This window comes from Bombina bombina, chromosome 11 (assembly GCF_027579735.1).
Source record: "Bombina bombina isolate aBomBom1 chromosome 11, aBomBom1.pri, whole genome shotgun sequence".
Lineage (NCBI taxonomy): Eukaryota > Metazoa > Chordata > Amphibia > Anura > Bombinatoridae > Bombina > Bombina bombina.
In genome coordinates, this window is record NC_069509.1 from 62,951,224 (window position 1) to 62,977,769 (window position 26,546).

The 26,546-nt window shown below is 33.4% G+C and overlaps 1 protein-coding gene across 1 annotated transcript in view; it reads right to left on the bottom strand.

The window, feature by feature from the left end:
* Positions 1-6,897, bottom strand: part of LOC128641669 (uncharacterized) — a 129,055-nt gene extending 122,158 nt beyond the window's left edge. Inside the window, exons 1-8 of the mRNA XM_053694202.1 lie at positions 6,889-6,897; positions 6,519-6,689; positions 5,710-5,957; positions 5,493-5,596; positions 5,227-5,345; positions 4,943-5,101; positions 4,616-4,824; positions 4,349-4,455 (exon numbers count right to left, since the gene is read on the bottom strand). Coding sequence (XP_053550177.1) covers positions 4,349-4,455; positions 4,616-4,824; positions 4,943-5,101; positions 5,227-5,345; positions 5,493-5,596; positions 5,710-5,957; positions 6,519-6,689; positions 6,889-6,897 — 1,126 coding nt within the window. The remainder of the gene's footprint in view (positions 1-4,348; positions 4,456-4,615; positions 4,825-4,942; positions 5,102-5,226; positions 5,346-5,492; positions 5,597-5,709; positions 5,958-6,518; positions 6,690-6,888) is intronic.
* Between the last annotated feature and the right edge of the window lie 19,649 nt (positions 6,898-26,546).

The following is a 26,546-nucleotide window of genomic DNA, read 5'->3' on the forward strand; positions in this document are numbered from 1 at the left end:
GGAAGAAAAGTCTGACGACTTAGAAAATCCACCCCCCAGTTCTCAACACCTGGGATATGGATAGCTGATAGACAAGAGTGAGTCTCTGTCCAGTGAATTATTGTAAGACTTCTAACATCGCTAGGGAACTTCTGTTCCCCCTTGATGGCTGATGTAAACCACAGTCATGTATATTGTCCGACTGAATATGATGTACCTCAGAGTTGCTAACTGAGGCCAAGTCTGAAGAGCATGGAATATCACTCCCAGTTCCAGAATATTTATTAGAAGGAGGGTCTCCTCCTAAGTCCACTATCCCTGAGCCTTCAGGGAGTTCCAGACTGCATCCCAACCTAAAAGGCTGGCATATATTGTAACAATTGTCCCATCGGACCTGCGGAAGGTCATACCCTTGGACAGATGGACCCGACATAGTCACCAGAGAAGAGAATCTCTGGTCTCTTGGTCCAGGTTTAAGAGGGGGACAAATCTGCGTAATCCCCGTTCCTCTGACTGAGCATGCATAGTTGCAGCGGTCTGAAATGTAGACGTGCAAACGGTACTATGTCCCTTGCCGCTACCATTAAGCCGATTTCATTCATGTACTGAGCCACCGAAGGGCGCGGATGGAATGAAAAACACGGCAGAAATTTAGAAACTTTGACAACCTGGACTCCGTCAGGTAAATTTTCATTTCTACAGAATCTTATCAGAGTCCCTAGGAGGGAAAACCTTGAGATTGGGGATAGAGAACTCTTTCCTTGTTCACTTTCCACCCATGTGATCTCAGAAATGCCAGTACTACGTCCGTATGAGACTTGGCAATTTGGATGTTTGACGCCTGTATCAGGATGTCGTCTAAATAAGGGGCCACTTCTATGCCCCGCGGCCTAAGGACCGCCAAAGCGACCCCAGAACTTCCATAAAGATTCTTGGGGCTGTAGATATCCCAACGGAAAGAGCTACAAACTGGTAATGCCTGTCTAGAAAGGCAAACCTGAAAAACGATGGTGATCTTTATGCATCACAATGTGAGGATAAGCATCCTTCAAATCCATTGTAGTCCTCTATTGACTCTCCTGGATCATAGTTAAGATGGTACGAATAGTTTCCATCTTAAAAGACGGAATTCTGAGGAATTTGTTTAAGATCTTTAGATCCAAAATAGGTCTGAAGGTTCCCTCTCCTTGGGAACCACAAACAGATTTGAGTAAAAACTCTGTCCCTGTTCCTCTCTTGGAACTGGATGGATCACGTACACAATGTAAGAATGCCTCCTTCTTTATCTGGTTTGCAGATAATTGGAAAGGCGAAATCTCCCCTTTTTTTGGGGGGGGATCTTTGAAATCCAGAAGATATCTCTGGGATATAAATTCCAATGCCTAGGGATCCTGGGCATCTCTTGCCCACGCCTGGGCGAAGAATGAAAGTCTGCCCCCTATAGGATCCGTTACCGGATAGGGGTCCTTTCCTTCATGCTGCCTTAGAGGCAGCAGCAGGCTCCTTGGCCTGCTTATCTTTGTTCCAGGTCCGATTGTCTCCAGACTGCCTTGGACTGAGCAAAAATTTTCTCTTGTTTTGCCTTAGAGGAAGTGGATGCCACACCTGCCCTGAAGTTTTAAAAGGCACGAAAATTAGACCTTTCTTGGCCCTTGATTTGGACCTATCCTGAGGAAGGGCATGACCTTTTCCTCCAGTGATATAAGCAATAAGCTCCTTCAAACCAGGCCCGAATAGGGTCTGCCCCTTGAAGGGAAGTTAAGTAGCTTATTTATTAAAGTCACAACAGCTGACCATGATATAAGCCATAGCGCTCTGCGCGCCAGTATAGTAAAAAACAGAATTCTTAGCCGTTAGTCTAGTCAAATGAACAAAGGCATCAGAAAACAAAGGAATTGGCTAGCATAAGCTTGTCAAATATATTCATCCAATGGAGTCGCTAACTGTAAAGCCTCATCAAGAGACTCAACCCAGAACGCCGCAGCAGCAGTGACAGAAGCAATGTATGCAAGGGGCTGCAGGATAAAACCCTGTTGAATAAACATTTTTTATCCATTGGATCTAAAAAGCACAACTGTCCTCGCCAGAGGTAGTGGTACGCCTAGCTAGAGTAGAAACTCTTCTCTCCACCTTAGGAACTGTCTGCCAGAAGTCCCGTGTGGTGGTAACTATTAGAAAACATTCTTCTAAAAAATAGGAGGGGAAGAGAACGGCACACCTGGTCTATCCCATTCCTTATTAAAAAAAATTTAATAAACCTCTTTAGGTATTGGAAAAACATCAGTACACACCGGCACTGCATATTATTTATCCAGTCTACACAATTTCTCTGGCCCTGCGATTGTACACATTCATTCAGAGCAGCCAAAACCTCCCTGAGCAACAAGTGGAGGTTCTCAAGCATAAATTTTAAATGTAGAAATATCAGAATCAGGTTAAATCATCTTCCCTGAGTCAAAAAAATCACCCACAGACTAAGCATATTGTGAGGTAGTATCATACATGGTTCTTAAAGCGTCTGTATGCTCTGTATCTACCCCCAGAGCTATCTGCTTTCCTTTAATTTCAGGTAGTCTGACTAATACTGCTGCCAGAGTATTATTCACCACCTTTGCCATGTCTTGTAAAATAAACGCTATGGGCGCCCTTGATGTACTTGGCGCCATTTGAGCGGGAGTCCCTGAAGCGGGAGTCGAAGGGTCTGACACGTGGGGAGAGTTAGTCGGCATAACTTTCCCCTCGACAGAATCCCCTGGTAAAATAAACGCTATGGGTGCCCTTGATGTACTTGGCGCCATTTGAGCGTGAGTCCCTAAAGCAGGAGTCAAAAGGTCTGACACGTGGGGAGAGTTAGTCGGCATAACTACCCCCACGACAGAATCCTCTGGTGATAATGTTTTTAAAGACAAAAAATGATCTTTATTGTTTAACATGAAATCAGTACATCTGGTACACATTCTAAGATGGGGTTCCACCATGGTTTTAAAACATAATGAACACAGAGCTTCCTCTATGTCAGACATGTTAGAACAGACTAATAATGAGACTAGTAAGCTTGGAAAACACTTTAAATCAAGTTAACAAGCAAATATATAAAACGTTACTGTGCCTTTAAGAGAAACAAATTTTGTCAAAATTTGAAAAACAGTGAAAAAAGGCAGTAAAACAAACGAAATTTTTACAGTACATGTAATAAGGTAACAGAGCATTGCACCCACTTGCAAATGGATGATTAACCCCTTAATGCAAAAAACAGATAAAAAAAAACGACATAGACGTTTTTAAAAACAGACACAACAAACTGCCACAGCAGAGCTGTGGATTACCTTCCCTATAAACGATTTTGGAAGTCTTTTTAGCCCTTTAGAAATGTCCTGTAGTATTCATGGGTACTGCTGAGGGAATCTGGATGATTCATTTTGTAATTTTAACTGCGCAAAAAAAGCGCTAAATTAGGCCCTTCCCACTCATATTACAACAGTGGGAAGCTTCAGTTAACTGTTTCTATGCAAAATTTAAGCCAGCCATGTGGAAAAAACTTAGGCCCCAATAAGTTTTATCACCAAACATATGTTAAAAAACGATTAAACATGCCAGCAAACGTTTTAAAACACATTTTTACAAGAGTATGTATCTCTATTAATAAGCCTGATACCAGTCGCTTTTACTGCATTTAAGGCTATACCAACATTACAGTGTTATCACCAATGTACGTTAAAAAACGATTAAACATGCCAGCAAACGTTTTAAAACACACTTTTATAAGAGTATGTATCTCTATTAATAAGCCTGATACCAGTCGCTATCGCTGCATTTAAGGCTTTACTTACATTACTTCGGTATCAGCAGTATTTTCTTAGTCAATTCCATTCCTAGAAAAATATTTTACTGCACATACCTTATCTGCAGGAAAACCTGCACGCCATTCCCCCTCTGAAGTACCTCACTCCTCAGAATGTGTGAGAACAGCAAATGGATCTTAGTTACGTCTGCTAAGATCATAGAAAAACGCAGGCAGATTCTTCTTCCAAATACTGCCTGAGATAAACAGCACACTCCGGTGCCATTTAAAAATAACAAACTTTTGATTGAAGAATAAAACTAAGTATAAAACACCACAGACTCTCACGACCTCCTATCTATGTTGAGGCTTGCAAGAGAATGACTGAGTATGGCAGTTAGGGGAGGAGCTATGTAGCAGCTTTGCTGTGGGTGGACTCTTGCAACTTCCTGTTGGGAAGGAGAATATATTCCATAAGTAATGGATGATCCGTGGACTGGATACACTTAACAAGAGAAATACATATTTTTTTAATCCCACATTAATTGGTAATATTTTGTTATAATTGTATGAATGCAAATTACTAACCTCCAAGTTCAAGTTGCTGAGTTAAATATCTCTTTATGAAATTAATGTAGACATCAACTTGTGTGTCCGGTGAAAGGTTTGCATACTCAATGTTAAATCCTTTCACTCTGTTAATTGAAGAGGATAATAAAAGAACATAGATAAATGTTTGCAATGCAGGACAATTTGAGCTTTTCTTATATCAGTTTTGTATTGTTGCTTCTCTATAAAGAAGAAATATTGTTTTTAACATGTACAACTATTTCATTATTAGGGTGTTTAACTTACATTTCCTGGTAGGAAGAGCAATCAATGTCAACTGGCAAGAGCTGAAGAAGAGTTTGGTCAAAGTAAGGCAGTAAGAGGACCAACTGGTTTTGGAACAAAATCTTCCAGTCTTGTGTTTCATAAGATGAATAGCTGGAGTTAATTTTAATCAGCGTTACTTCCAATAGAACTTGGTTCACTGTTGTTAGTTGAGAATCTGAGATATTTCCCTACAAATTTGAAAGATGAGGTTTAGTAATCCATTTAAGCTGAAAGAGCTCTAATCATCTCTGTAACATGTTATTGTGCGGTAATTTTAGCTCACAGTCTCTTTTAACATGACTGTACCTTTTCTGCTGCAGTAGAGAAAGCATTCACATAGTCTGTAATATTTACTGGATCCAGCCTTATTAAGATTGTTTTCAGGCTTGTTTCATTTGTAAGAATGTCAGTTGTGGACAAAAGTTCAGCCACATAAGTTGGTGTCAGTATTTCTGGAAGAACAGGCTGATAGAAAAATGACAAGTTTAGGAGCTTTTCCAATAGAAACATATGAACTGCTAAATAAACATATGGAAATGCGTGGTTTTGCAAACAAGTGTAAATATATTCTTTTTTTTTTAGTTACTTACAATTCCAGGTTTGGGGTATAATTCCAGGAGTTCTGAATTTGTAGCAAGGGCCGAAAATTGACCAAAATTTAGCTCAATCCACTGGTTGCTACTGTTTGTGCCGTAAACACATGCAATACCTAAATGATGGAATACATCAGTGGAGAAAAAATAAACATTTATTATTAGATAGCTGAATATGGTAGGAATCCAGAAGTAAATGAAAACTAATATAATATATAACATACAAATAATAATTGTATTAATCTTATGGGTTATTTTTGTACCTGTTGATTTGAGTTGTTGGGTAAGATATAGTTTGCAATATGAATAGACTGATGTAGCCACCTTATTATTGATATTGTTGTAGACGCTACTTAACCTCCTAATTCTGTAATATACAACATCATAGAAAGAAGAAAAAAAATATTAGAAATTCTGAGGAATGGCCTGGACATGCAGTGGGTTTTGCTAAATATTTTCCTGTGCCAAAATATCACTTACATAGCTTGATAGTTTTCACATGAAATGTTGAGAGGTAGCTGAGAGATGTGGGTTTCATTTAGAGCGATAAAGAAGTCAGAGATAAGGATGTCAAAAATGTGTAGCCAGCCAGACATATTATTTAAACTCCAATCATAGTGCAAGACTGTAAAAACTTTAGTTAGAATTTCTTGTTGACTATGGATGCTTAGTTGGTGTAGTGGTTCTAGACTGTTGCAAGAAGATATGTTGGAAGAACTTTCTGTGTTCTAGTGAAAATTAAAAAAAAAAAGAAAAACAGTTTAAGAATTATAAAGAATAACAATTATGTTTGCCTGTTCTCAGTATTAAATATGTATGTTTTTGACTGTTATAAAAGCATGTGTTTTTGCATCATATTACGAAACCTTGGAAGTTCTGAGGTTTGACTAAATTGATGCTAGTATCTCTTCTTTCTTCTTCTCTTCTTTTTGGTTTTGGTTGGGCTGTCTAATTAAGATAAAATTCAGCAGAACATTTATTTGCTCACTGCTCCTGATTTAAATGTAAAACAGTTTTGAACTGCTTGATTTTTGTGATTCCTATGTTATTTGTTTCTGTAAATTACTGCTGATATCTAAATAAAATAATTTTAAAAAAAATTGCATGCTCTATCTGAATCACGAAAGAAAAAAATTGGGTTCAGTGTCCCTTTAATATTATATCTAAGTGAAAGAGTAATTCTAGTCACAGATGTTATAAATCTTGTAATACAAATTAACTCACAGTGACAAATGTTGAATTAGTAACACAATCTATTTGTGAAAATAGTACGTGAAAACGTTTCTTACTTGACAAACTGATGTTTGTAGTCTCTGAAGATATCCCTGGAGTGTATCATAATCTTTAAATTCTAGAATTTGACTAAGAAGACTTGTTAACAACGTAGTATTCTGTAGAAAATCAGCAACAAGTGTATAATCGGCCAGTTCTATTGCTGTAAGTTTGGCAGGGTCTGTTATCTGCAATGATGTAGATGCAAGAGATGAGATCAATTTGCTTGGAAAAGAATAAAAATTGTATTAGAAATCTAATACAGATGAGCATTATTTTTTACCTTTTCAAAATTTTTATTGAAGAGTATAATGTCTTCAGTTGTTAACTGTATGCTGAATTTGCCAAAGTTGTTATTAATCCAAATGTTAAGATTTATTGTTTCACATGCAACATCTGCAAACGACAACAAAGTGTTGTTAGCAAGGGAAAAATACGACTTAAATTTAAAATATATATATTTTTTTATTCCACATTAAATGGTAATATTTTGTTATAATTGTATGAATGCAAATTACTAACCTCCAAGTTCAAGTTGCTGAGTTAAATATCTCTTTATGAAATTAATGTAGACATCAACTTGTGTGTCCGGTGAAAGGTTTGCATACTCAGTGTTAAATCCTTTCACTCTGTTAATTGAAGAGGATAATAAAAGAACATAGATAAATGTTTGCAATGCAGGACAATTTGAGCTTTTCTTATATCAGTTTTGTATTGTTGCTTGTCTATAAAGAAGAAATATTGTTTTTAACATGTACAACTATTTCATTATTAGGGTGTTTAACTTACATTTCCTGGAAGGAAGAGCAATCAATGTCAACTGGCAAGAGCTGAAGAAGAGTTTGGTCAAAGTAAGGCAGTAAGAGGACCAACTGGTTTTGGAACAAAATCTTCCAGTCTTGTGTTTCATAAGACGAATAGCTGGAGTTAATTTTAATCAGCGTTACTTCCAATAGATCTTGGTTCACTGTTGTTAGTTGAGAATCTGAGATATTTCCCTACAAATTTGAAAGATGAGGTTTAGTAATCCATTTAAGCTGAACGAGCTCTAATCATCTCTGTAACTTGTTATTGTGTGGTAATTTTAGCTCACAGTCTCTTTTAACATGACTGTACCTTTTCTGCTGCAGTAGAGAAAGCATTCACATAGTCTGTAATATTTACTGGATCCAGCCTTATTAAGATTGTTTTCAGGCTTGTTTCATTTGTAAGAATGTCAGTTGTGGACAAAAGTTCAGCCACATAAGTTGGTGTCAGTATTTCTGGAAGAACAGGCTGATAGAAAAATGACAAGTTTAGGAGCTTTTCCAATAGAAACATATGAACTGCTAAATAAACATATGGAAATGTGGGGTTTTGCAAACAAGTGTAAATATATTCTTTTTGTTTTAGTTACTTACAATTCCAGGTTTGGGGTATAATTCCAGGAGTTCTGAATTTGTAGCAAGGGCCGAAAATTGACCAAAATTTAGCTCAATCCACTGGTTGCTACTGTTTGTGCCGTAAACACATGCAATACCTAAATGATGGAATACATCAGTGGAGAAAAAATAAACATTTATTATTAGATAGCTGAATATGGTAGGAATCCAGAAGTAAATGAAAACTAATATAATATATAACATACAAATAATAATTGTATTAATCTTATGGGTTATTTTTGTACCTGTTGATTTGAGTTGTTGGGTAAGATATAGTTTGCAATATGAATAGACTGATGTAGCCACCTTATCATTGATATTGTTGTAGACGCTACTTAACCTCTTAATTCTGTAATATACAACATCATAGAAAGAAGAAAAAAAATATTAGAAATTCTGAGGAATGGCCTGGACATGCAGTGGGTTTTGCTAAATATTTTCCTGTGCCAAAATATCACTTACATAGCTTGATAGTTTTCACATGAAATGTTGAGAGGTAGCTGAGAGATGTGGGTTTCATTTAGAGCGATAAAGAAGTCAGAGATAAGGATGTCAAAAATGTGTAGCCAGCCAGACATATTATTTAAACTCCAATCATAGTGCAAGACTGTAAAAACTTTAGTTAGAATTTCTTGTTGACTATGGATGCTCAGTTGGTGTAGTGGTTCTAGACTGTTGCAAGAAGATATGTTGGAAGAACTTTCTGTGTTCTAGTGAAAATTAAAAAAAAAAAAAGAAAAACAGTTTAAGAATTATAAAGAATAACAATTATGTTTGCCTGTTCTCAGTATTAAATATGTATGTTTTTGACTGTTATAAAAGCATGTGTTTTTGCATCATATTACGAAACCTTGGAAGTTCTGAGGTTTGACTAAATTGATGCTAGTGTCTCTCCTTTCTTCTTCTCTTCTTTTTGGTTTTGGTTGGGCTGTCTAATTAAGATAAAATTCAGCAGAACATTTATTTGCTCACTGCTCCTGATTTAAATGTAAAACAGTTTTGAACTGTTTGATTTTTGTGATTCCTATGTTATTTGTTTCTGTAAATTACTGCTGATATCTAAATAAAATAATTAAAAAAAAATTGCATGCTGTATCTGAATCACGAAAGAAAAAAATTGGGTTCAGTGTCCCTTTAATATTATATCTAAGTGAAAGAGTAATTCTAGTCACAGATGTTATAAATCTTGTAATCCAAATTAACTCACAGTGACAAATGTTGAATTAGTAACACAATCTATTTGTGAAAATAGTACGTGAAAACGTTTCTTACTTGACAAACTGATGTTTGTAGTCTCTGAAGATATCCCTGGAGTGTATCATAATCTTTGAATTCTAGAATTTGACTAAGAAGACTTGTTAACAACGTAGTATTCTGTAGAAAATCAGCAACAAGTGTATAATCGGCCAGTTCTATTGCTGTAAGTTTGGCAGGGTCTGTTATCTGCAATGAGGTAGATGCAAGAGATGAGATCAGTTTGCTTGAAAAAGAATAAAAATGGTATTAGAAATCTAATACAGATGAGCATTATTTTTTACCTTTTCAAAAATTTTATTGAAGAGTATAATGTCTTCAGTTGTTAACTGTATGCTGAATTTGCCAAAGTTGTTATTAATCCAAATGTTAAGATTTATTGTTTCACATGCAACATCTGCAAACGACAACAAAGTGTTGTTAGCAAGGGAAAAATACGACTTAAATTTAAAATATATATTTTGTTTTATTCCACATTAAATGGTAATATTTTGTAATAATTGAATGAATGCAAATTACTAACCTCCAAGTTCAAGTTGCTGAGTTAAATATCTCTTTATGAAATTAATGTAGACATCAACTTGTGTGTCTGGTGAAAGGTTTGCATACTCAATGTTAAATCCTTTCACTCTGTTAATTGAAGAGGATAATAAAAGAACATAGATAAATGTTTGCAATGCAGGACAATTTGAGCTTTTCTTATATCAGTTTTGTATTGTTACTTGTCTATAAAGAAGAAATATTGTTTTTAACATGTACAACTATTTCATTATTAGGGTGTTTAACTTACATTTCCTGGTAGGAAGAGCAATCAATGTCAACTGGCAAGAGCTGAAGAAGAGTTTGGTCAAAGTAAGGCAGTAAGAGGACCAACTGGTTTTGGAACAAAATCTTCCAGTCTTGTGTTTCATAAGATGAATAGCTGGAGTTAATTTTAATCAGCGTTACTTCCAATAGAACTTGGTTCACTGTTGTTAGTTGAGAATCTGAGATATTTCCCTACAAATTTGAAAGATGAGGTTTAGTAATCCATTTAAGCTGAAAGAGCTCTAATCATCTCTATAACTTGTTATTGTGTGGTAATTTTAGCTCACAGTCTCTTTTAACATGACTGTACCTTTTCTGCTGCAGTAGAGAAAGCATTCACATAGTCTGTAATATTTACTGGATCCAGCCTTATTAAGATTGTTTTCAAGCTTGTTTCATTTGTAAGAATGTCAGTTGTGGACAAAAGTTCAGCCACATAAGTTGGTGTCAGTATTTCTGGAAGAACAGGCTGATAGAAAAATGACAAGTTTAGGAGCTTTTCCAATAGAAACATATGAACTGCTAAATAAACATATGGAAATGCGTGGTTTTGCAAACAAGTGTAAATATATTCTTTTTGTTTTAGTTACTTACATTTCCAGGTTTGGGATATAATTCCAGGAGTTCTGAATTTGTAGCAAGGGCCGAAAATTGACCAAAATTTAGCTCAATCCACTGGTTGCTACTGTTTGTGCCGTAAACACATGCAATACCTAAGTGATGGAATACATCAGTGGAGAAAAAATAGACATTTATTATTAGATAATGATAACTGAATATAGTAGGGATCCAGAAGTAAATAAAAATTAACATTATACATAACATACAAGTAACATGCAAAACCTAAATGATGGAATACATCAGTGGAAAAAAAATAAACATTTCTTATTAGATAACTGAATATGGTAGGAATCCAGAAGTAAATGAAAACTAATATAATATATAACATACAAATAATAATTGTATTAATCTTATGGGTTATTTTTGTACCTGTTGATTTGAGTTGTTGGGTAAGATATAGTTTGCAATATGAATAGACTGATGTAGCCACCTTATCATTGATATTGTTGTAGACGCTACTTAACCTCTTAATTCTGTAATATACAACATCATAGAAAGAAGAAAAAAAAATATTAGAAATTCTGAGGAATGGCCTGGACATGCAGTGGGTTTTGCTAAATATTTTCCTGTGCCAAAATATCACTTACATAGCTTGATAGTTTTCACATGAAATGTTGAGAGGTAGCTGAGAGATGTGGGTTTCATTTAGAGCGATAAAGAAGTCAGAGATAAGGATGTCAAAAATGTGTAGCCAGCCAGACATATTATTTAAACTCCAATCATAGTGCAAGACTGTAAAAACTTTAGTTAGAATTTCTTGTTGACTATGGATGCTCAGTTGGTGTAGTGGTTCTAGACTGTTGCAAGAAGATATGTTGGAAGAACTTTCTGTGTTCTAGTGAAAATTAAAGAAAAAAGAAAAACAGTTTAAGAATTATAAAGAATAACAATTATGTTTGCATGTTCTCAGTATTAAATATGTATGTTTTTGACTGTTATGGAAGCTTGTGTTTTTGCATCATATTACGAAACCTTGGAAGTTCTGAGGTTTGACTAAATTTATGCTAGTGTCTGTGTGACAAATAGCACCTGGTTATTCTTTCTCAAGGCTACGTTGCGTGAAATCCACTGAGTAACACAATTTTTTATACTTTCTGTGAAGTTCACTGAGCACCATTAAGCAATGATCTACTGGTGCATTAAATAGTTTAATCCATCACAATGAAACTTAAAGGGACACTGAACCCAAATTTTTTATTTCATGATTCAGATAGAGCATGCAATTTTAAGCAACTTTCTAATTTACTCCTATTATCAAATTTTCTTCGTTCTCTTGCTATCTTTATTTGAAAAAGAAGACATCTAAGCTATTTTTGGGCTCAGCCTCTGGACAGCACTTGTTTATTGGTCGGTTAAATTAATCCACCAATCAGCAGGAACAACCCAGGTTATTCACAAAAAAAATAGGCCGGCATCTAAACTTACTTTCTTGCTTTTCGAATAAAGATACCAAGAGAATGAAGAAAATTTGATAATAGGAGTAAATTAGAAAGTTGCTTAAAATTGCATGCTCTATCTGAATCACGAAAGAAAAAAAATGGGTTCAGTGTCCCTTTAATATTATATCTAAGTGAAAGAGTAATTCTAGTCACAGATGCTATAAATCTTGTAATCCAAATTAACTCACAGTGACAAATGTTGAATTAGTAAAACAATCTATTTGTGAAAATAGTACGTGAAAACGTTTCTTACTTGACAAACTGATGTTTGTAGTCTCTGAAGATATCCCTGGAGTGTATCATAATCTTTGAATTCTAGAATTTGACTAAGAAGACTTGTTAACAACGTAGTATTCTGTAGAAAATCAGCAACAAGTGTATAATCGGCCAGTTCTATTGCTGTAAGTTTGGCAGGGTCTGTTATCTGTAATGAGGTAGATGCAAGAGATGAGATCAGTTTGCTTGAAAAAGAATAAAAAATGTATTAGAAATCTAATACAGATGAGCGTTATTTTTTACCTTTTCAAAATTTTTATTGAAGAGTATAATGTCTTCAGTTGTTAACTGTATGCTGAATTTGCCAAAGTTGTTATTAATCCAAATGTTAAGATTTATTGTTTCACATGCAACATCTGCAAACGACAACAAAGTGTTGTTAGCAAGGGAAAAATATGACTTAAATTTAAAATATATATTTTTTGAATTCCACATTAAATGGTAATATTTTGTTATAATTGTATGAATGCAAATTACTAACCTCCAAGTTCAAGTTGCTGAGTTAAATATCTCTTTATGAAATTAATGTAGACATCAACTTGTGTGTCCGGTGAAAGGTTTGCATACTCAATGTTAAATCCTTTCACTCTGTTATTTGAAGAGGATAATAAAAGAACATAGATAAATGTTTGCAATGCAGGACAATTTGAGCTTTTCTTATATCAGTTTTGTATTGTTGCTTGTCTATAAAGAAGAAATATTGTTTTTAACATGTACAACTATTTCATTATTAGGGTGTTTAACTTACATTTCCTGGTAGGAAGAGCAATCAATGTCAACTGGCAAGAGCTGAAGAAGAGTTTGGTCAAAGTAAGGCAGTAAGAGGACCAACTGGTTTTGGAACAAAATCTTCCAGTCTTGTGTTTCATAAGATGAATAGCTGGAGTTAATTTTAATCAGCGTTACTTCCAAAAGAACTTGGATCACTGTTGTTAGTTGAGAATCTGAGATATTTCCCTACAAATTTGAAAGATGAGGTTTAGTAATCCATTTAAGCTGAAAGAGCTCTAATCATCTCTGTAACTTGTTATTGTGCGGTAATTTTAGCTCACAGTCTCTTTTAACATGACTGTACCTCTTCTGCTGCAGTAGAGAAAGCATTCACATAGTCTGTAATATTTACTGGATCCAGCCTTATTAAGATTGTTTTCAGGCTTGTTTCATTTGTAAGAATGTCAGTTGTGGACAAAAGTTCAGCCACATAAGTTGGTGTCAGTATTTCTGGAAGAACAGGCTGATAGAAAAATGACAAGTTTAGGAGCTTTTCCAATAGAAACATATGAACTGCTAAATAAACATATGGAAATGTGGGGTTTTGCAAACAAGTGTAAATATATTCTTTTTGTTTTAGTTACTTACAATTCCAGGTTTGGGGTATAATTCCAGGAGTTCTGAATTTGTAGCAAGGGCCGAAAATTGACCAAAATTTAGCTCAATCCACTGGTTGCTACTGTTTGTGCCGTAAACACATGCAATACCTAAATGATGGAATACATCAGTGGAGAAAAAATAAACATGTATTATTAGATAGCTGAATATGGTAGGAATCCAGAAGTAAATGAAAACTAATATAATATATAACATACAAATAATAATTGTATTAATCTTATGGGTTATTTTTGTACCTGTTGATTTGAGTTGTTGGGTAAGATATAGTTTGCAATATGAATAGACTGATGTAGCCACCTTATCATTGATATTGTTGTAGACGCTACTTAACCTCTTAATTCTGTAATATACAACATCATAGAAAGAAGAAAAAAAATATTAGAAATTCTGAGGAATGGCCTGGACATGCAGTGGGTTTTGCTAAATATTTTCCTGTGCCAAAATATCACTTACATAGCTTGATAGTTTTCACATGAAATGTTGAGAGGTAGCTGAGAGATGTGGGTTTCATTTAGAGCGATAAAGAAGTCAGAGATAAGGATGTCAAAAATGTGTAGCCAGCCAGACATATTATTTAAACTCCAATCATAGTGCAAGACTGTAAAAACTTTAGTTAGAATTTCTTGTTGACTATGGATGCTCAGTTGGTGTAGTGGTTCTAGACTGTTGCAAGAAGATATGTTGGAAGAACTTTCTGTGTTCTAGTGAAAATTAAAAAAAAAAAAAGAAAAACAGTTTAAGAATTATAAAGAATAACAATTATGTTTGCCTGTTCTCAGTATTAAATATGTATGTTTTTGACTGTTATAAAAGCATGTGTTTTTGCATCATATTACGAAACCTTGGAAGTTCTGAGGTTTGACTAAATTGATGCTAGTGTCTCTCCTTTCTTCTTCTCTTCTTTTTGGTTTTGGTTGGGCTGTCTAATTAAGATAAAATTCAGCAGAACATTTATTTGCTCACTGCTCCTGATTTAAATGTAAAACAGTTTTGAACTGTTTGATTTTTGTGATTCCTATGTTATTTGTTTCTGTAAATTACTGCTGATATCTAAATAAAATAATTTAAAAAAAAATTGCATGCTCTATCTGAATCACGAAAGAAAAAAATTGGGTTCAGTGTCCCTTTAATATTATATCTAAGTGAAAGAGTAATTCTAGTCACAGATGTTATAAATCTTGTAATCCAAATTAACTCACAGTGACAAATGTTGAATTAGTAAAACAATCTATTTGTGAAAATAGTACGTGAAAACGTTTCTTACTTGACAAACTGATGTTTGTAGTCTCTGAAGATATCCCTGGAGTGTATCATAATCTTTGAATTCTAGAATTTGACTAAGAAGACTTGTTAACAACGTAGTATTCTGTAGAAAATCAGCAACAAGTGTATAATCGGCCAGTTCTATTACTGTAAGTTTGGCAGGGTCTGTTATCTGTAATGAGGTAGATGCAAGAGATGAGATCAGTTTGCTTGAAAAAGAATAAAAATTGTATTAGAAATCTAATACAGATGAGCGTTATTTTTTACCTTTTCAAAATTTTTATTGAAGAGTATAATGTCTTCAGTTGTTAACTGTATGCTGAATTTGCCAAAGTTGTTATTAATCCAAATGTTAAGATTTATTGTTTCACATGCAACATCTGCAAACGACAACAAAGTGTTGTTAGCAAGGGAAAAATACGACTTAAATTTAAAATATATATATTTTTTTATTCCACATTAAATGGTAATATTTTGTAATAATTGAATGAATGCAAATTACTAACCTCCAAGTTCAAGTTGCTGAGTTAAATATCTCTTTATGAAATTAATGTAGACATCAACTTGTGTGTCCGGTGAAAGGTTTGCATACTCAATGTTAAATCCTTTCACTCTGTTAATTGAAGAGGATAATAAAAGAACATAGATAAATGTTTGCAATGCAGGACAATTTGAGCTTTTCTTATATCAGTTTTGTATTGTTGCTTGTCTATAAAGAAGAAATATTGTTTTTAACATGTACAACTATTTCATTATTAGGGTGTTTAACTTACATTTCCTGGTAGAAAGAGCAATCAATGTCAACTGGCAAGAGCTGAAGAAGAGTTTGGTCAAAGTAAGGCAGTAAGAGGACCAACTGGTTTTGGAACAAAATCTTCCAGTCTTGTGTTTCATAAGATGAATAGCTGGAGTTAATTTTAATCAGCGTTACTTCCAATAGAACTTGGTTCACTGTTGTTAGTTGAGAATCTGAGATATTTCCCTACAAATTTGAAAGATGAGGTTTAGTAATCCATTTAAGCTGAAAGAGCTCTAATCATCTCTGTAACTTGTTATTGTGTGATAATTTTAGCTCACAGTCTCTTTTAACATGACTGTACCTTTTCTGCTGCAGTAGAGAAAGCATTCACATAGTCTGTAATATTTACTGGATCCAGCCTTATTAAGATTGTTTTCAGGCTTGTTTCATTTGTAAGAATGTCAGTTGTGGACAAAAGTTCAGCCACATAAGTTGGTGTCAGTATTTCTGGAAGAACAGGCTGATAGAAAAATGACAAGTTTAGGAGCTTTTCCAATAGAAACATATGAACTGCTAAATAAACATATGGAAATGTGGGGTTTTGCAAACAAGTGTAAATATATTCTTTTTGTTTTAGTTACTTACAATTCCAGGTTTGGGATATAATTCCAGGAGTTCTGAATTTGTAGCAAGGGCCGAAAATTGACCAAAATTTAGCTCAATCCACTGGTTGCTACTGTTTGTGCCGTAAACACATGCAATACCTAAGTGATGGAATACATCAGTGGAGAAAAAATAGACATTTATTATTAGATAATGATAACTGAATATAGTAGGGATCCAGAAGTAAATAAAAATTAACATTATACATAACATACAAGTAACATGCAAAACCTAAATGATGGAATACATCAGTGGAAAAAAAATAAACATTTCTTATTAGATAACTGAATATGGTAGGAATCCAGAAGTAAATGAAAACTAATATAATATATAACATACAAATAATAATTGTATTAATCTTATGGGTTATTTTTGTACCTGTTGATTTGAGTTGTTGGGTAAGATATAGTTTGCAATATGAATAGACTGATGTAGCCACCTTATCATTGATATTGTTGTAGACGCTACTTAACCTCTTAATTCTGTAATATACAACATCATAGAAAGAAGAAAAAAAAATATTAGAAATTCTGAGGAATGGCCTGGACATGCAGTGGGTTTTGCTAAATATTTTCCTGTGCCAAAATATCACTTACATAGCTTGATAGTTTTCACATGAAATGTTGAGAGGTAGCTGAGAGATGTGGGTTTCATTTAGAGCGATAAAGAAGTCAGAGATAAGGATGTCAAAAATGTGTAGCCAGCCAGACATATTATTTAAACTCCAATCATAGTGCAAGACTGTAAAAACTTTAGTTAGAATTTCTTGTTGACTATGGATGCTCAGTTGGTGTAGTGGTTCTAGACTGTTGCAAGAAGATATGTTGGAAGAACTTTCTGTGTTCTAGTGAAAATTAAAGAAAAAAGAAAAACAGTTTAAGAATTATAAAGAATAACAATTATGTTTGCATGTTCTCAGTATTAAATATGTATGTTTTTGACTGTTATGGAAGCTTGTGTTTTTGCATCATATTACGAAACCTTGGAAGTTCTGAGGTTTGACTAAATTTATGCTAGTGTCTGTGTGACAAATAGCACCTGGTTATTCTTTCTCAAGGCTACGTTGCGTGAAATCCACTGAGTAACACAATTTTTTATACTTTCTGTGAAGTTCACTGAGCACCATTAAGCAATGATCTACTGGTGCATTAAATAGTTTAATCCATCACAATGAAACTTAAAGGGACACTGAACCCAAATTTTTTATTTCATGATTCAGATAGAGCATGCAATTTTAAGCAACTTTCTAATTTACTCCTATTATCAAATTTTCTTCGTTCTCTTGCTATCTTTATTTGAAAAAGAAGACATCTAAGCTATTTTTGGGCTCAGCCTCTGGACAGCACTTGTTTATTGGTCGGTTAAATTAATCCACCAATCAGCAGGAACAACCCAGGTTATTCACAAAAAAAATAGGCCGGCATCTAAACTTACTTTCTTGCTTTTCGAATAAAGATACCAAGAGAATGAAGAAAATTTGATAATAGGAGTAAATTAGAAAGTTGCTTAAAATTGCATGCTCTATCTGAATCACGAAAGAAAAAAAATGGGTTCAGTGTCCCTTTAATATTATATCTAAGTGAAAGAGTAATTCTAGTCACAGATGCTATAAATCTTGTAATCCAAATTAACTCACAGTGACAAATGTTGAATTAGTAAAACAATCTATTTGTGAAAATAGTACGTGAAAACGTTTCTTACTTGACAAACTGATGTTTGTAGTCTCTGAAGATATCCCTGGAGTGTATCATAATCTTTGAATTCTAGAATTTGACTAAGAAGACTTGTTAACAACGTAGTATTCTGTAGAAAATCAGCAACAAGTGTATAATCGGCCAGTTCTATTGCTGTAAGTTTGGCAGGGTCTGTTATCTGTAATGAGGTAGATGCAAGAGATGAGATCAGTTTGCTTGAAAAAGAATAAAAAATGTATTAGAAATCTAATACAGATGAGCGTTATTTTTTACCTTTTCAAAATTTTTATTGAAGAGTATAATGTCTTCAGTTGTTAACTGTATGCTGAATTTGCCAAAGTTGTTATTAATCCAAATGTTAAGATTTATTGTTTCACATGCAACATCTGCAAACGACAACAAAGTGTTGTTAGCAAGGGAAAAATATGACTTAAATTTAAAATATATATTTTTTGAATTCCACATTAAATGGTAATATTTTGTTATAATTGTATGAATGCAAATTACTAACCTCCAAGTTCAAGTTGCTGAGTTAAATATCTCTTTATGAAATTAATGTAGACATCAACTTGTGTGTCCGGTGAAAGGTTTGCATACTCAATGTTAAATCCTTTCACTCTGTTATTTGAAGAGGATAATAAAAGAACATAGATAAATGTTTGCAATGCAGGACAATTTGAGCTTTTCTTATATCAGTTTTGTATTGTTGCTTGTCTATAAAGAAGAAATATTGTTTTTAACATGTACAACTATTTCATTATTAGGGTGTTTAACTTACATTTCCTGGTAGGAAGAGCAATCAATGTCAACTGGCAAGAGCTGAAGAAGAGTTTGGTCAAAGTAAGGCAGTAAGAGGACCAACTGGTTTTGGAACAAAATCTTCCAGTCTTGTGTTTCATAAGATGAATAGCTGGAGTTAATTTTAATCAGCGTTACTTCCAAAAGAACTTGGTTCACTGTTGTTAGTTGAGAATCTGAGATATTTCCCTACAAATTTGAAAGATGAGGTTTAGTAATCCATTTAAGCTGAAAGAGCTCTAATCATCTCTGTAACTTGTTATTGTGCGGTAATTTTAGCTCACAGTCTCTTTTAACATGACTGTACCTCTTCTGCTGCAGTAGAGAAAGCATTCACATAGTCTGTAATATTTACTGGATCCAGCCTTATTAAGATTGTTTTCAGGCTTGTTTCATTTGTAAGAATGTCAGTTGTGGACAAAAGTTCAGCCACATAAGTTGGTGTCAGTATTTCTGGAAGAACAGGCTGATAGAGAAATGACAAGTTTAGGAGCTTTTCCAATAGAAACATATGAACTGCTAAATAAACATATGGAAATGTGGGGTTTTGCAAACAAGTGTAAATATATTCTTTTTGTTTTAGTTACTTACAATTCCAGGTTTGGGGTATAATTCCAGGAGTTCTGAATTTGTAGCAAGGGCCGAAAATTGACCAAAATTTAGCTCAATCCACTGGTTGCTACTGTTTGTGCCGTAAACACATGCAATACCTAAATGATGGAATACATCAGTGGAGAAAAAATAAACATGTATTATTAGATAGCTGAATATGGTAGGAATCCAGAAGTAAATGAAAACTAATATAATATATAACATACAAATAATAATTGTATTAATCTTATGGGTTATTTTTGTACCTGTTGATTTGAGTTGTTGGGTAAGATATAGTTTGCAATATGAATAGACTGATGTAGCCACCTTATCATTGATATTGTTGTAGACGCTACTTAACCTCTTAATTCTGTAATATACAACATCATAGAAAGAAGAAAAAAAATATTAGAAATTCTGAGGAATGGCCTGGACATGCAGTGGGTTTTGCTAAATATTTTCCTGTGCCAAAATATCACTTACATAGCTTGATAGTTTTCACATGAAATGTTGAGAGGTAGCTGAGAGATGTGGGTTTCATTTAGAGCGATAAAGAAGTCAGAGATAAGGATGTCAAAAATGTGTAGCCAGCCAGACATATTATTTAAACTCCAATCATAGTGCAAGACTGTAAAAACTTTAGTTAGAATTTCTTGTTGACTATGGATGCTCAGTTGGTGTAGTGGTTCTAGACTGTTGCAAGAAGATATGTTGGAAGAACTTTCTGTGTTCTAGTGAAAATTAAAAAAAAAGAAAAACAGTTTAAGAATTATAAAGAATAACAATTATGTTTGCCTGTTCTCAGTATTAAATATGTATGTTTTTGACTGTTATAAAAGCATGTGTTTTTGCATCATATTACGAAACCTTGGAAGTTCTGAGGTTTGACTAAATTGATGCTAGTGTCTCTCCTTTCTTCTTCTCTTCTTTTTGGTTTTGGTTGGGCTGTCTAATTAAGATAAAATTCAGCAGAACATTTATTTGCTCACTGCTCCTGATTTAAATGTAAAACAGTTTTGAACTGTTTGATTTTTGTGATTCCTATGTTATTTGTTTCTGTAAATTACTGCTGATATCTAAATAAAATAATTTTAAAAAAAATTGCATGCTCTATCTGAATCACGAAAGAAAAAAATTGGGTTCAGTGTCCCTTTAATATTATATCTAAGTGAAAGAGTAATTCTAGTCACAGATGTTATAAATCTTGTAATCCAAATTAACTCACAGTGACAAATGTTGAATTAGTAAAACAATCTATTTGTGAAAATAGTATGTGAAAACGTTTCTTACTTGACAAACTGATGTTTGTAGTCTCTGAAGATATCCCTGGAGTGTATCATAATCTTTGAATTCTAGAATTTGACTAAGAAGACTTGTTAACAACGTAGTATTCTGTAGAAAATCAGCAACAAGTGTATAATCGGCCAGTTCTATTGCTGTAAGTTTGTCAGGGTCTGTTATCTGTAATGAGGTAGATGCAAGAGATGAGATCAGTTTGCTTGAAAAAGAATAAAAATTGTATTAGAAATCTAATACAGATGAGCGTTATTTTTTACCTTTTCAAAATTTTTATTGAAGAGTATAATGTCTTCAGTTGTTAACTGTATGCTGAATTTGCCAAAGTTGTTATTAATCCAAATGTTAAGATTTATTGTTTCACATGCAACATCTGCAAACGACAACAAAGTGTTGTTAGCAAGGGAAAAATACGACTTAAATTTAAAATATATATATTTTTTTATTCCACATTAAATGGTAATATTTTGTAATAATTGAATGAATGCAAATTACTAACCTCCAAGTTCAAGTTGCTGAGTTAAATATCTCTTTATGAAATTAATGTAGACATCAACTTGTGTGTCCGGTGAAAGGTTTGCATACTCAATGTTAAATCCTTTCACTCTGTTAATTGAAGAGGATAATAAAAGAACATAGATAAATGTTTGCAATGCAGGACAATTTGAGCTTTTCTTATATCAGTTTTGTATTGTTGCTTGTCTATAAAGAAGAAATATTGTTTTTAACATGTACAACTATTTCATTATTAGGGTGTTTAACTTACATTTCCTGGTAGAAAGAGCAATCAATGTCAACTGGCAAGAGCTGAAGAAGAGTTTGGTCAAAGTAAGGCAGTAAGAGGACCAACTGGTTTTGGAACAAAATCTTCCAGTCTTGTGTTTCATAAGATGAATAGCTGGAGTTAATTTTAATCAGCGTTACTTCCAATAGAACTTGGTTCACTGTTGTTAGTTGAGAATCTGAGATATTTCCCTACAAATTTGAAAGATGAGGTTTAGTAATCCATTTAAGCTGAAAGAGCTCTAATCATCTCTGTAACTTGTTATTGTGTGGTAATTTTAGCTCACAGTCTCTTTTAACATGACTGTACCTTTTCTGCTGCAGTAGAGAAAGCATTCACATAGTCTGTAATATTTACTGGATCCAGCCTTATTAAGATTGTTTTCAGGCTTGTTTCATTTGTAAGAATGTCAGTTGTGGACAAAAGTTCAGCCACATAAGTTGGTGTCAGTATTTCTGGAAGAACAGGCTGATAGAAAAATGACAAGTTTAGGAGCTTTTCCAATAGAAACATATGAACTGCTAAATAAACATATGGAAATGTGGGGTTTTGCAAACAAGTGTAAATATATTCTTTTTGTTTTAGTTACTTACAATTCCAGGTTTGGGATATAATTCCAGGCGTTCTGAATTTGTAGCAAGGGCCGAAAATTGACCAAAATTTAGCTCAATCCACTGGTTGCTACTGTTTGTGCCGTAAACACATGCAATACCTAAGTGATGGAATACATCAGTGGAGAAAAAATAGACATTTATTATTAGATAATGATAACTGAATATAGTAGGGATCCAGAAGTAAATAAAAATTAACATTATACATAACATACAAGTAACATGCAAAACCTAAATGATGGAATACATCAGTGGAAAAAAAATAAACATTTCTTATTAGATAACTGAATATGGTAGGAATCCAGAAGTAAATGAAAACTAATATAATATATAACATACAAATAATAATTGTATTAATCTTATGGGTTATTTTTGTACCTGTTGATTTGAGTTGTTGGGTAAGATATAGTTTGCAATATGAATAGACTGATGTAGCCACCTTATCATTGATATTGTTGTAGACGCTACTTAACCTCTTAATTCTGTAATATACAACATCATAGAAAGAAGAAAAAAAAATATTAGAAATTCTGAGGAATGGCCTGGACATGCAGTGGGTTTTGCTAAATATTTTCCTGTGCCAAAATATCACTTACATAGCTTGATAGTTTTCACATGAAATGTTGAGAGGTAGCTGAGAGATGTGGGTTTCATTTAGAGCGATAAAGAAGTCAGAGATAAGGATGTCAAAAATGTGTAGCCAGCCAGACATATTATTTAAACTCCAATCATAGTGCAAGACTATAAAAACTTTAGTTAGAATTTCTTGTTGACTATGGATGCTCAGTTGGTGTAGTGGTTCTAGACTGTTGCAAGAAGATATGTTGGAAGAACTTTCTGTGTTCTAGTGAAAATTAAAAAAAAAAAAAAAAAAAAACAGTTTAAGAATTATAAAGAATAACAATTATGTTTGCCTGTTCTCAGTATTAAATATGTATGTTTTTGACTGTTATAAAAGCATGTGTTTTTGCATCATATTACGAAACCTTGGAAGTTCTGAGGTTTGACTAAATTGATGCTAGTATCTCTCCTTTCTTCTTCTCTACTTTTTGGTTTTGGTTGGGCTGTCTAATTAAGATAAAATTCAGCAGAACATTTATTTGCTCACTGCTCCTGATTTAAATGTAAAACAGTTTTGAACTGTTTGATTTTTGTGATTCCTATGTTATTTGTTTCTGTAAATTACTGCTGATATCTAAATAAAATAATTAAAAAAAAATTGCATGCTGTATCTGAATCACGAAAGAAAAAAATTGGGTTCAGTGTCCCTTTAATATTATATCTAAGTGAAAGAGTAATTCTAGTCACAGATGTTATAAATCTTGTAATCCAAATTAACTCACAGTGACAAATGTTGAATTAGTAACACAATCTATTTGTGAAAATAGTACGTGAAAACGTTTCTTACTTGACAAACTGATGTTTGTAGTCTCTGAAGATATCCCTGGAGTGTATCATAATCTTTGAATTCTAGAATTTGACTAAGAAGACTTGTTAACAACGTAGTATTCTGTAGAAAATCAGCAACAAGTGTATAATCGGCCAGTTCTATTGCTGTAAGTTTGGCAGGGTCTGTTATCTGCAATGAGGTAGATGCAAGAGATGAGATCAGTTTGCTTGAAAAAGAATAAAAATGGTATTAGAAATCTAATACAGATGAGCATTATTTTTTACCTTTTCAAAAATTTTATTGAAGAGTATAATGTCTTCAGTTGTTAACTGTATGCTGAATTTGCCAAAGTTGTTATTAATCCAAATGTTAAGATTTATTGTTTCACATGCAACATCTGCAAACGACAACAAAGTGTTGTTAGCAAGGGAAAAATACGACTTAAATTTAAAATATATATTTTGTTTTATTCCACATTAAATGGTAATATTTTGTAATAATTGAATGAATGCAAATTACTAACCTCCAAGTTCAAGTTGCTGAGTTAAATATCTCTTTATGAAATTAATGTAGACATCAACTTGTGTGTCTGGTGAAAGGTTTGCATACTCAATGTTAAATCCTTTCACTCTGTTAATTGAAGAGGATAATAAAAGAACATAGATAAATGTTTGCAATGCAGGACAATTTGAGCTTTTCTTATATCAGTTTTGTATTGTTACTTGTCTATAAAGAAGAAATATTGTTTTTAACATGTACAACTATTTCATTATTAGGGTGTTTAACTTACATTTCCTGGTAGGAAGAGCAATCAATGTCAACTGGCAAGAGCTGAAGAAGAGTTTGGTCAAAGTAAGGCAGTAAGAGGACCAACTGGTTTTGGAACAAAATCTTCCAGTCTTGTGTTTCATAAGATGAATAGCTGGAGTTAATTTTAATCAGCGTTACTTCCAATAGAACTTGGTTCACTGTTGTTAGTTGAGAATCTGAGATATTTCCCTACAAATTTGAAAGATGAGGTTTAGTAATCCATTTAAGCTGAAAGAGCTCTAATCATCTCTATAACTTGTTATTGTGTGGTAATTTTAGCTCACAGTCTCTTTTAACATGACTGTACCTTTTCTGCTGCAGTAGAGAAAGCATTCACATAGTCTGTAATATTTACTGGATCCAGCCTTATTAAGATTGTTTTCAAGCTTGTTTCATTTGTAAGAATGTCAGTTGTGGACAAAAGTTCAGCCACATAAGTTGGTGTCAGTATTTCTGGAAGAACAGGCTGATAGAAAAATGACAAGTTTAGGAGCTTTTCCAATAGAAACATATGAACTGCTAAATAAACATATGGAAATGCGTGGTTTTGCAAACAAGTGTAAATATATTCTTTTTGTTTTAGTTACTTACATTTCCAGGTTTGGGATATAATTCCAGGAGTTCTGAATTTGTAGCAAGGGCCGAAAATTGACCAAAATTTAGCTCAATCCACTGGTTGCTACTGTTTGTGCCGTAAACACATGCAATACCTAAGTGATGGAATACATCAGTGGAGAAAAAATAGACATTTATTATTAGATAATGATAACTGAATATAGTAGGGATCCAGAAGTAAATAAAAATTAACATTATACATAACATACAAGTAACATGCAAAACCTAAATGATGGAATACATCAGTGGAAAAAAAATAAACATTTCTTATTAGATAACTGAATATGGTAGGAATCCAGAAGTAAATGAAAACTAATATAATATATAACATACAAATAATAATTGTATTAATCTTATGGGTTATTTTTGTACCTGTTGATTTGAGTTGTTGGGTAAGATATAGTTTGCAATATGAATAGACTGATGTAGCCACCTTATCATTGATATTGTTGTAGACGCTACTTAACCTCTTAATTCTGTAATATACAACATCATAGAAAGAAGAAAAAAAAATATTAGAAATTCTGAGGAATGGCCTGGACATGCAGTGGGTTTTGCTAAATATTTTCCTGTGCCAAAATATCACTTACATAGCTTGATAGTTTTCACATGAAATGTTGAGAGGTAGCTGAGAGATGTGGGTTTCATTTAGAGCGATAAAGAAGTCAGAGATAAGGATGTCAAAAATGTGTAGCCAGCCAGACATATTATTTAAACTCCAATCATAGTGCAAGACTGTAAAAACTTTAGTTAGAATTTCTTGTTGACTATGGATGCTCAGTTGGTGTAGTGGTTCTAGACTGTTGCAAGAAGATATGTTGGAAGAACTTTCTGTGTTCTAGTGAAAATTAAAGAAAAAAGAAAAACAGTTTAAGAATTATAAAGAATAACAATTATGTTTGCATGTTCTCAGTATTAAATATGTATGTTTTTGACTGTTATGGAAGCTTGTGTTTTTGCATCATATTACGAAACCTTGGAAGTTCTGAGGTTTGACTAAATTTATGCTAGTGTCTGTGTGACAAATAGCACCTGGTTATTCTTTCTCAAGGCTACGTTGCGTGAAATCCACTGAGTAACACAATTTTTTATACTTTCTGTGAAGTTCACTGAGCACCATTAAGCAATGATCTACTGGTGCATTAAATAGTTTAATCCATCACAATGAAACTTAAAGGGACACTGAACCCACATTTTTTATTTCATGATTCAGATAGAGCATGCAATTTTAAGCAACTTTCTAATTTACTCCTATTATCAAATTTTCTTCGTTCTCTTGCTATCTTTATTTGAAAAAGAAGACATCTAAGCTATTTTTGGGCTCAGCCTCTGGACAGCACTTGTTTATTGGTCGGTTAAATTAATCCACCAATCAGCAGGAACAACCCAGGTTATTCACAAAAAAAATAGGCCGGCATCTAAACTTACTTTCTTGCTTTTCGAATAAAGATACCAAGAGAATGAAGAAAATTTGATAATAGGAGTAAATTAGAAAGTTGCTTAAAATTGCATGCTCTATCTGAATCACGAAAGAAAAAAAATGGGTTCAGTGTCCCTTTAATATTATATCTAAGTGAAAGAGTA